At 42.2% G+C, this 11,630-nt stretch overlaps 1 protein-coding gene and 1 non-coding gene across 2 annotated transcripts; one reads left to right on the top strand and one right to left on the bottom strand.

The window, feature by feature from the left end:
* Positions 1-559: 559 nt before the first annotated feature.
* LOC130953580 (small nucleolar RNA R71) lies at positions 560-667 on the bottom strand. The gene has a single exon (XR_009075750.1). It is a non-coding gene; the product is annotated as a small nucleolar RNA R71 (small nucleolar RNA).
* Positions 668-6,999: 6,332 nt separating this feature from the next.
* Positions 7,000-7,950, top strand: LOC130950187 (uncharacterized). The gene has a single exon (XM_057878720.1). The coding sequence runs from the start codon at positions 7,000-7,002 to the stop codon at positions 7,948-7,950; it is 951 nt and encodes a 316-aa protein (XP_057734703.1).
* Positions 7,951-11,630: the final 3,680 nt, after the last annotated feature.

Below are 11,630 nucleotides of genomic sequence, written 5' to 3'. Positions count from 1 at the left end.
TCTTCTTTTTCTATTTCTTATGAGCAGAAGCAGAGACAAAGGCATTCTTGTTGAAGCTGATCCTGAACCTGAAAGGACCTTGAAGAGAAAGCTAAGAGAAGCCAAAGCACAAATCTCTTTAGAGGGCTTGACCGAATTCTTCAAGGGAGAAGACATGGCAGCCGAAAACAACAACAATGCCAACAATGCAAGGAAGGTGCTTGGTGACTTTACTGCACCTACTCCTGATTTCTATGGGAGAAGCATCTCAATCCCTGCCATTGGAGCAAACAACTTTGAGCTTAAGCCTCAATTAGTTTCTCTAATGCAACAGAATTGCAAGTTCCATGGACTTCCAATGGAAGATCCTCATCAGTTTTTAGCTGAGTTCTTGCAAATCTGTGACACAGTCAAGACTAATGGGGTTAACCCTGAGGTCTATAGGCTGATGCTATTCCCTTTTGCTGTAAGAGACAGGGCTAGAATATGGTTGGATTCTCAACCTAAAGAAAGCCTGGACTCTTGGGAAAAGCTAGTCAATGCCTTCTTGGCAAAATTCTTTCCACCACAAAGATGGAGTAAGCTTAGAGTGGAAGTCCAAACCTTTAGACAAAAGGATGGAGAATCCCTCTATGAAGCTTGGGAAAGATACAAACAATTAATCAGGAGATGTCCTTCAGACATGCTTTCTGAATGGAGCATCATAGGTATTTTCTATGATGGTCTCTCTGAACTATCCAAGATGTCTTTGGATAGCTCTGCAGGAGGATCTCTTCACTTGAAGAAGACGCCTGCAGAAGCTCAAGAACTGATTGAAATGGTTGCAAATAACCAATTCATGTACACTTCTGAGAGGAATCCTGTGAACAATGGGACTGGTCAGAAGAAAGGAGTTCTTGAGATTGATGCTCTGAATGCCATATTGGCTCAGAACAAAATATTGACTCAACAAGTCAATTTGATTTCTCAAAGTCTGTCTGGAATGCAAAATGCACCAAACAGTACTAAGGATGCTTCATCTGAGGAAGAAGCCTATGATCCTGAGAACCCTTCCATGGAAGAGGTGAATTACCTAGGAGAACCCTATGGTAATACCTATAATTCTTCATGGAGAAATCACCCAAACCTCTCATGGAAGAATCAAGAGAGACCTCAACAAGGTTTCAATAATAATGGTGGAAGAAACAGGCTTAGCAATAGCAAGCCTTTTCCATCATCTTCTCAGCAACAGACAGAGAGTCCTAAGCAGAATAATTCTGACTTAGCAACCATGGTCTCTGATCTAATAAAGACCACTCAAAGTTTCATGAATGAAACAAGATCCTCCATTAGAAACTTGGAAGGACAAGTGGGTCAGCTGAGCAAGAAAATTACCGAACTTCCTCCAAGCACTCTCCCAAGTAACACTGAAGAAAATCCAAAAGGAGAGTGCAAAGCCATCAATATGGCCGAATTCTGGGAGGAAGAAGAGGCAGTGAACGCCACTAAGGAAGACCTCAATGGGCGTGCACTGGCCTCCAGTGAGTTCCCCAATGAGGAACCTTGGGAATCTGAGGCTCAAACTGAGACCATAGAGATTCCCTTGGACTTACTACTGCCTTTCATGAGCTCTGATGAGTATTCTTCCTCTGAAGAGGATGAGTATGTCACTGAAGAGCAAGTTGCTAAATACCTTGGAGCAATCATGGAGCTAAATGACAAGTTATTTGGAAATGAGACTTGGGAAGATGAACCTCCCTTGCTCACCAAAGAACTGGATAACTTGTCTAGGCAGAAACTGCCTCAAAAGAGGCAGGATCCTGGGAAGTTTTCTATACCTTGTACCATAGGCACCATGACCTTCAAGAAGGCCTTGTGTGACTTAGGGTCAAGTGTGAACCTCATGCCCCTCTCTGTAATGGAGAAATTAGGGATCTTTGAGGTGCAAGCTGCAAAAATCTCACTAGAGATGGCAGACAACTCAAGAAAACAAGCCTATGGACTTGTAGAGGATGTTCTGGTTAAGGTTGAAGACCATTACATCCCTACTGATTTCATAGTCCTAGAGACTGGGAAGTGCATGGATGAATCCATCATCCTTGGCAGACCATTCCTAGCCACAGCAAAGGCTGTGATTGATGTTGATGGAGGAGAGTTGATCATTCAAGTGAATGAAGAATCCATGGTGTTTAAGGCCCAAGGATATCCCTCTATCATCATGGAGAAGAAGCATGAAGAGCTTCTCTCAAAACAGAGCCAAGCAGAGCCCCCACAGTCAAACTCTAAGTTTGGTGTTGGGAGGCCACAATCAAACTCTAAGTTTGGTGTTGAAACCCACATTCAAACTCTAAGTTTGGTGTTGGGAGGTTTCAACAAGGTTCTGAGCATTTCTGAGGCTCCATGAGAGACCTCTGTCAAGCTAGTGACAGTAAAGAAGCGCTTGTTGGGAGGCAACCCAATGTTTTATAATTAATTATTTTCTTTTGTTATTTTATCTTTTTTGTAGGTTGATGATCATAAGAAGTCATAAAAATAATGAAAAAAGCAAAAACAGAATGAAAAACAGGAAGAAAAACAGCACACCCTGGAGGAAGAAGCTGCTGGCGTTCAAACGCCAGTCAGCCTAGCAGATGGGCGTTTAACGCCCAGTCTGGCACCTTTCTGGGCGTTTAACGCCAGAAAGGGGCACCAAACTGGCGTTAAACGCCAGTAAAGGTATAAAACCTGGCGTTAAACGCCAGGAATGGGCATCAGCCCGGCGTTTAACGCCAGAATTGGCCCAAAACGTGGATTTTGGTGCCAATTGGTGCAGGGATGCCTTTTCCTTGACACTACAGGATCTGTGGACCCCACAGGACCCTACTACAGGATCTGTGGACCCCACAGGACCCTACAATCACTCTCTCTTCTTCCCCCATTCACCAATCACCTCAACACCTCTTCCCCAAAAACCCCTCACCTATCAAATCCCATCTTTCTCTTCACCACTCACATCCATCCTTCATAAAACCCCACCAACCTCACACTTCAAATTCAAACCACTTTCCCTCCCAAACCCACCCTCAAATGACCGAACTTTCATCCCCCTCTCTCCTATATAAACCCCTCTTTACACCCTTCATTTCCACACAACCTAAACACCACTTTTTCCCCCTTTGGCCGAATACACCTCCATCTCCCTCTTACTCATTTCTTCTTCTTCTACCCCCTTCTTTCTTCTTTTGCTCGAGGACGAGCAAACATTTTAAGTTTGGTGTGGTAAAAGCGTTGCTTTTTCGTTTTTCCATAACCATTATGGCACCAAAGGCCGGAGAAACCTCTAAAAAGAGGAAAGGGAAGGCAAAGGCTTCCACCTCCGAGTCATGGGAGATGGATAGATTCCTCTCAAAGGTGCATCAAGACCACTTCTATGAAGTTGTGGCCTTGAAGAAGGTGATCCCCGAAGTCCCTTTTTCACTCAAAAAGGGTGAATATCCGGAGATCCGCCATGAGATCCGAAGAAGAGGTTGGGAAGTACTTACCAACCCCATTCAACAAGTCGGAATCTTGATGGTTCAAGAGTTCTATGCCAATGCATGGATCACCAAGAACCATGACCAAAGTGTGAACCCGAATCCAAAAGAATTATCTTACTATGGTTCGGGGGAAATACTTGGATTTTAGTCCGGAGAGTGTGAGGATGGCGTTCAACTTGCCCATGATGCAAGGAGATGAGCATCCTTACACTAGAAGGGTCAACTTTGATCAAAGGTTGGACCAAGTCCTCACAGTCATATGTGAAGAGGGCGCACAATGGAGGCAAGACTCAAGAGGAAAGCCGGTTCAATTAAGAAGGCATGACCTCAAGCCCGTAGCTAGAGGATGGTTAGAGTTCATACAACGCTCAATCATTCCCACTGGCAACCGGTCCGAAGTGACCATAGACCGGGCCATCATGATCCATAGTATCATGATTAGAGAAGAAATAGAAGTTCATGAGGTTATAGCTCAAGAACTCTATAAAGTGGCGGACAAGACCTCCACTTTGGCAAGATTAGCCTTTTCTCACCTCATTTGTCACCTCTGTTATTCAGTTGGAGTTGACATAGAGGGAGACACCCCCATTGATGAGGACAAGCCCATCACTAAACAAAGGATGGAGTACACAAGAGAGCCTTCTCACCATGAGATCCCTGAGATACCTCAAGGGATGCACTTTCCTCCACACCACTATTGGGAGCAACTAAACACCTCCCTAGGAGAGTTGAGTTCCAACATGGGACAACTAAGGGTGGAGCATCAAGAACACTCCATCATCCTTCATGAGATTAGAGAAGATCAAAGAATCATGAGGGAGGAGCAACAAAGACAAGGAAGAGACATTGAGGAGCTCAAACACTCCATAGGACCTTCAAAAGCAAGGAAGAGCCGCCATCACTAAGGTGGACCCACTCCTTGATTTCCTTGTTCTTTATTCCCTTGTTTTTCGATTTTTATTGCTTTATGCTATCCATGCTTGTGTCTTATGATCATTAGTGTCTTAGTGTCTATGCCTTAAAGTTATGAATGTCCTATGAATCCATCACCTTTCTTGAATAAAAATGTGCTTAATTGAAAAAGGAAGAATTGCATGAATTTTGAATTTTATAATAGTTTAATTATGATGATGTGGTGGCAATATTTTTGTTCTTTGAGTGTATGCTTAAACAGTGCATATGTATCTTGAATTTGTGGTTCATGAATGTTGGCTCTTGAAAGAATGATGAAAAAGGAGACATGTTACTGAGGATCTGAAAAATCAATAAAATGATTCTTGAAGCAAGAAAAAGCTATTCAAAAAAAAAAAAAAAAAAAATCGAAAAAAAAAAAAAAAAAGAAAAAGAAAGAATAAGAGTTGTGATCCAAGGTAAATAAGAGTGTGCTTAAGAACCCTGGACACCTCTAATTGGGGACTTTAGCAAAGCTGAGTCACAATCTGAAAAGGTTCACCCAATTATGTGTCTGTGGCATGTATGTATCCGGTGGTAATACTGGAAGACAGAGTGCTTTGGGCCACAGCCAAGACTCAATAAATAGCTATGTTCAAGAATCATCATACTTCACTAGGAGAATCATTAACACTATCTGGACTCTGAGTTCCTAAAGAAGCCAACCATTCTGGATTTCAAAGGAGAGATTGAGATGCCAAAACTGTTCAGAAGCAAAAAGTTAAAAGCCCCGCTCATCTAATTAATACTGATCTTCACAGATGTTTTTGGAATTCATTGCATATTCTCTTCTTTTTATCTTATTTGATTTTCAGTTGCTTGAGGACAAGCAACAATTTAAGTTTGGTGTTGTGATGAGCGGATAATTTGTATACTTTTTGGCATTGTTTTTAGTATGTTTTTGATATCTTTTAGTTAGATTTTAGTATATTTTTATTAGTTTTTATTTAAAATTCACTTTTCTGGACTTTACTATGAGTTTGTGTGTTTTTCTGTGATTTCAGGTATTTTCTGGCTGAAATTGAGGGACTTGAGCAAAAATCTGATTCAGAGACCAAAAAGGACTGCAGATGCTGTTGGATTCTGACCTCCCTGCACTCGAAGTGGATTTTCTGGAGCTACAGAAGCCCAATTGGCGCGCTCTCAACGGCGTTGGAAAGTAGACATCCAGGGCTTTCCAGCAATATATAATAGTCCATACTTTATCCAAGATTTGATGGCCCAAACCCGCGAAGCAATCCGGCCTCAGAAATTCCAGCGTTAAACGCCGGAACAGGATTAAAAGTTGGAGTTAAACGCCCAAACTGGCATGGGAGCTGGCGTTTAACTCCAGAAAACGTCTCTACACGAATTTCCTTGATTGCTCAGCCCAAGCACACACCAAGTGGGCCCGGAAGTGGATTTTTATGTCATTTACTCATCTATGTAATAGTTTTCTATAAATAGGACCTTTTACTATTGTATGAGAGAGTCTAGGGACGACATCTGAGTAGCTATCTTTGTTTTATGCTATCTTAGACCTTTGGGAGGCTGGCCATTCGGCCATGCCTAACCTTTGTTCTTATGTATTTTCAACGGTGGAGTTTCTACACACCATAGATTAAGGGTGTGGAGCTCTGCTGTACCTCGAGTATTAATGCAATTACTATTGTTCTTCCATTCAACTCCGCTTGTTCTTTATCTAAGATATCACTTGTTCTTCAACCTATGAACAAGATGACTGACAACCATTCTTGTTCTACAAGCATTCAAGGCTTTAGTGAATATCTCTTGGATTTCTGATTGCATGATGCATGGTTGATCGCCTGACAACCGAGTGCTCGTCTGACAAACGAGCCAGCCATTCCATGAGATCAGAGTCTTCGTGGTATAGGCAAGAACTGATGGCGGCATTCAAGAGAATCCGGAAGGTCTAACCTTGTCTGTGGTGTTCTGAGTAGGATTCAATGACTGAATGACTGTGACGTGCTTCAAACCTGTAACCTACTGGGCGTTAGTGACAGACGCAAAAGAGTGATTCTATTCCGGTAGGGGAGGGAACCAAACCGGTGATTGGCGGCACTGTGACAGAGTGCTCTGCATTAGCTTTCACTGCGCGGATGGGAGGTAGCTGCTGACAACAGTGAGACCCTACACAAGTTTGCCATGGAAAGGAGTAAGATGGATTGGATGAAGACTGTAGGAAAGCAGAGAGACGGAAGGGAAGGCATCTTCATACACTTGTCTGAAGCTCATACACCAATGATATACATAAGTATCTCTATCTTTACCTTTTCTGTTATTTTCGTTTATCATCATCATATACATTTGAGTCTGCCTGACTAAGATTTACAAGATGACCATAGCTTGCTTCAATACTAACAATCTCCGTGGGATCGACCCTTACTCACGTAAGGTTTTATTACTTGGACGACCCAGTACACTTGCTGGTTAGTTGTGCGAAGTTGTGTAATGCCATGGTATTAGGCGCACCAAGTTCTTGGAGCCATTACCGGGGATTATTTGAGTTGTGAAAAAGTATTGTTCACAATTTCGCGCACCAAGGAGCTCATGGAAAAGCACGGGTTGTACACTGATGGCAGATGGGTGGACTGATCAAAGGCAACGAACTTTAATTAACTTTCTAGTTTATTGTCCTGCTGGTATGTCATTTGTTAAGACTGTTGATGCTTCTGATGTGATAAAAACTACCAATGCATTTTTTAATTTGTTTGCTGATGTTATTGAGTGGGTTGGGCCTAGTAACATTGTGCATGTGGTCACTGATAATGCTGCTAATTATGTATCTGCTGAAAAACTTATTCATGAAAAATACCCAAATATATTTTGGTCTCCCTGTGCTGCCCATTGTATCAATCTTATATTGAAAGATATTGCAAGTATTCCTCGGATATCTGACCTTGCTTCCCGTGCTTCAAAAGTGACTGTGTTTGTCTACAATCATATGATCTTATTGTCTTGGCTTAGAAAAAGAAAAAGTTGGACAGAAATTGTTCGACCAGGAGTCACACGTTTTGCCACTGTTTTCATTACTTTGAAAAGTATATATGATCACAAGGTAGATTTGCAGACATTGATGGTAGACCAATATTTTACTTCTCATAAGTTATCCAAAAGTGCTAATGGAAAGATGGTTAGCTCAATTGTCTTGGAGAGTAAGTTTTGGCAAGACTGTCTTACCACTGTGAAAATTGTTGGTCCTCTTATTAAGTTGTTGAGGCTTGTTGATGCTGATGAAAAACCCTCTTTGGGAATCGTGTATGAAGGCATGCAAAGAGCAAAAAAGGCTATCAAGACCATGTTCAGAAATCGAAAAGCTGCTTATACGCCATACACAAGTATCTTGAAAATGAGGTGGGATAAACATTTGAAGCGTGATCTCCATGCGGCAGCGTACTTTTTAAATCCGGGCATTTTCTACAGTGAGGGTTTTGTTGAGAAGGCAAATGTTTTGAGATCTTTACTTGATTTGCTTGATGTTGAAACACTTTGTGATGACTCAGTTACTGCAACGCAAGAGATATAGCTGTATCGAGATTGTAAAGAAAGTTTTGGGAGGGAAAGTGCTAAGAGAGCGGCATCAAGACTCGAACCTGGTAAGTTATTTGACTTATTTTATTTCATATCCAAGTTCAGTTTAGTTTCAAAGTTTATTATGTTGGGTGATAATTGGTAAACATTAAAAAGTATTTGATTTTTATATCTACGTAGGTGAATGGTGGAGGCTACATGGTGGGAGTGCTCCTAATTTGCCAAAAATGGCAGTTCGTCTTCTTCATCAAACCTCTTCTTCATCTGGATGTGAGAGGAACTGGAGCCTTTTTGAACAAATCCATTCAAAGAGGAGGAACCGATTAGAGCATCAAAGGTTAAGTGACATTGTTTATGTCACTTATAACCTACGCCTTCAATCTAGGTTGCATCAAAAGAAGAGGAATTATGACCCAATTGACATTCAAAGCATTGACACAGTAGATTTTTGGGTAATGGCAGATGAGGATGATCCTGAATTTACTAATGGAGATGTTGAAGGCATTGAAAATTTAATATACACTGATAATGCTATGCCTTCATATCCTAATGGTGAGTGACATAGCAAACTTTGTTTCCTTCCATAAAGATAAATGTCGTTAACATTGATTTCTTATTGAGTTTTCTTTCTATTTTATTAGATGGTGGAGACATGGAAGTTGAAGTGGATATGCCTGATGTTGTAATTGAATCCTCAAATACTTCTTTTGATGGTATTTCTGAAGATGCTGGCTTTGGATTACCTGTTTATGATGGAGACATCGGAACACTTAATGATGATTATGACTTCTGATGAGTAGTGTCTTTGTTTAGTTGAAGTATTGTTTGTTGAGCATTGCTTCTTTTGGTTGCAAAACATTGTATTTGTCATTTGTCATTTATGTGCGTTTTGAATATTGTCATTTGAAGTTGTTTATGGCCTTTTAATGATAAATTATGTATTGTTCATTTTGTGAAATTGTTAAATTTTGAATCTTATTAGTTTAAAATTATTGAATTTAACTTTTTTAAATTATGTATTCAATTTTTTATAATTTCACGCTATATTTAATTAAACCGGTTTAACCACGGTTCAACCACAGTTGAACCATTAAACCATTGAACCAGTTACTTAACCGATTCGATGACCGGTTTGGTTCTTGCAACCTTGCTATTTAGTACTCTGCCCATTTGCAAATTAGACTTGGCAATTATCTAATCTCAACGCGGCATCAACAGCTAACAACAATCAAGAACCATGACGATGGTGGCTGAAATTGAGCGAGCTTGCACGACGACAATCGTAAGGAAGGAAGAAATTGACATTGGCGGCTATGCTAACTTGGGTAATCTAGAAAGGAAGAAACGCTAAAGTCTTTGAAGGAAAAGACATTCCTCCTCAATAAATGTATGCTCAACAGTTCAAGCTAATGAATTCCACTCTGAATATCAAACACACAAACTCCACTAATTTCTTTCACCAGCTTTCTTTAATTCGACATGCAATCTAATTCCTACCTTTTTATTTTTTTCATTAGCTTTCTTTACATAATGTAATTTTATATTGACTTTTCCTTTTCCCTGTTAGGTTATTATAGCATTTTAAAAAATTCTTCTCTTATTAATTGTTGTCCAAATAACCATAACAATATACTCATCATTTTAAATGATGAAATGAATATTGTCTATTTGAGGGGAAAAAAAACCTCCTATTAAAAGAAAAAAAATCCAACTCGCAATAATTGATCACTGAAAAGAGAAAAGAAATTCGAAATTCTATTATATTTTCCTTTTAAAACTTTTACAAAGTTTCAAAAAAAATTACTAATCTTGCATCAAAATATAAAATGTATGCTTTCTCTTTTTCCTTCCACCTCCAGTCCTCCACGGCTCCACCGACCATCATCATTGTCACTTGGCCCTTCTTTCCGGTTCTGCTCTCCCAGCATGCAAGGTGTTCGTGATGAGGGCTTCCGGATGGTTCGGGTGGTTCGTTGGAGGAGATGAGGACGCTTCGATCGGGATCACGCTGGGTATGGGAGTGCCGGGAAGCCGTGCTCTCGTCGTGTGAGGGGAGAGGGGGTGCCACCTGCAAAGACACTCCGACGCTCTAGTCAGCTAGTGTGCAGGCGGGAAAATGGTTAGGTGGGAAAGTGTGACGTACCTTGGGGGAAGGGCTGTCCTTCCCCTTATATATTGTGTCAGACGTGGGCCCTGTGAGGACAGGCCCACTTTCTCCAAGGCGTTTCCTCACAGCTGCGGATGAGCTGTGCATGACGCGTGTCAGAGTCGGTTTGAGAGCGCTTCGCCCAACCGTCTGGGTCGGGTAGCGCTCGAGTCGGGTCGACCCGCAGGAGTTTGGGCCAGGCCGTTACAGTGCCCCTACGCGCCGACAATCGACCGTACAGGCCGTTGGTGGCGAGTTCTTCCTATCTCTGCTGTCGTGAGGTCGATCGTTCGTGTGGGAGACGCGCTACCCGTATGCGTACTCGTTCGCGATTCGGGGCGTTCTCTTGTCGCCTTGTTTCTCGCGATGGGCATTAAATGCCCATTAAGGATTGAAAAAACCCATGTGCGTAAAGACTGTTCTGCCCCCAGGCCTTTCGCGCTTCCACTAAATCAGTTTTAAACAGTTTCACGTTTTGTTCTTCTTCTACTTGCTTTTCTGATCATATTGCTTCTTCCTTCTTCCTGCGCTCCCATCATCTAGAAGTTCTTCTCATCGCTCCAGCGCGCTTCGTTCTTGTCTGAATTTTCTCGATCATCCAGGTAACCACTTTTTTCCTTCTGCTTCAATGGTTGTTTGCATGTTTGTTATAAGCATTTTTCCTGTGCTTGCTCTTTCTTGTTGTTCATGGACGCATTTTCATAGACGCATTTTCTTTTTATCGACTATGGTGTGCCATGGGGGGTTTGTGTTATTGTTCCGGTCTCGGTTTTATTTGGTCCCCCTTGTGATTATGGCACGTGGGGTTTCTTTGGGTTTTTCCTGGCTTCCGACCTCACGGACTAACCGCGCGGTTCCCCCACTGTAGGTATGCCTCGTGTCGTTAGCCGAGCTTCTAGCTCCGCCGCGGGTTATGACCCGTATGCGTGGGTGGTTTCCGACCTCAGGAACTCTCCCAATCAGATGGGTGAGGAGGAGCTCACGGAATTTCGCCAGGCTGAGTATCTTTGTGGGGGTACCGACGAGGAGGCTAACTATGACGTTTATGTCCCCGCCCCTCACGAGCGGCTATATGAGATTAATTTTAATGCCCCCCGGGTTGCCGATTGGATCTGGTTTTACAAGGCCATGTTCACCCAGGTTGGGGTTCGCATCCCCTTTTCCCCCTTTCAGATGAGCCTCCTAAATCGAATTTCGGTGGCACCCTCTCAATTACATCCGAACAGCTGGGCTTCCATCCGCTGCTTCGAGATGGTATGCGAGTACTTGGAGCTGTCGGTCTCTGTCGACGTCTTCCTCTTTTTCTTTAATCTAACGAACCCTTCGAAGGAGGGGAAACACAAGAAAGGGTTCATGTCCTTTCGGTCTGCCCAAGGCCGGAGGATCTTCGGTTTGTTCGAGGACTCCTACCATGGGTTCAAGGACAAGTATTTTAAGGTCCGCCCGGTTAAGGGTCGTCACCCTTTTTGGTTGTCTTTGGAAAAGAAGCGCCTCATCCCGACGTATTGGAGCTTCGGGGCGGGGTCTAA

Source organism: Arachis stenosperma, chromosome 9 (assembly GCF_014773155.1).
Source record: "Arachis stenosperma cultivar V10309 chromosome 9, arast.V10309.gnm1.PFL2, whole genome shotgun sequence".
Taxonomy (NCBI): Eukaryota; Viridiplantae; Streptophyta; class Magnoliopsida; order Fabales; family Fabaceae; genus Arachis; species Arachis stenosperma.
Note: the sequence above shows the minus strand (reverse complement) of the source record. Positions and strands in the feature narration are given on the sequence as shown.

Coding starts and splice junctions, on each gene's coding strand:
- LOC130950187 (XM_057878720.1), top strand. CDS start 7,000: ATGGCAGATGGGTGGACTGATCAAAGGCAACGAACTTTAATTAACTTT.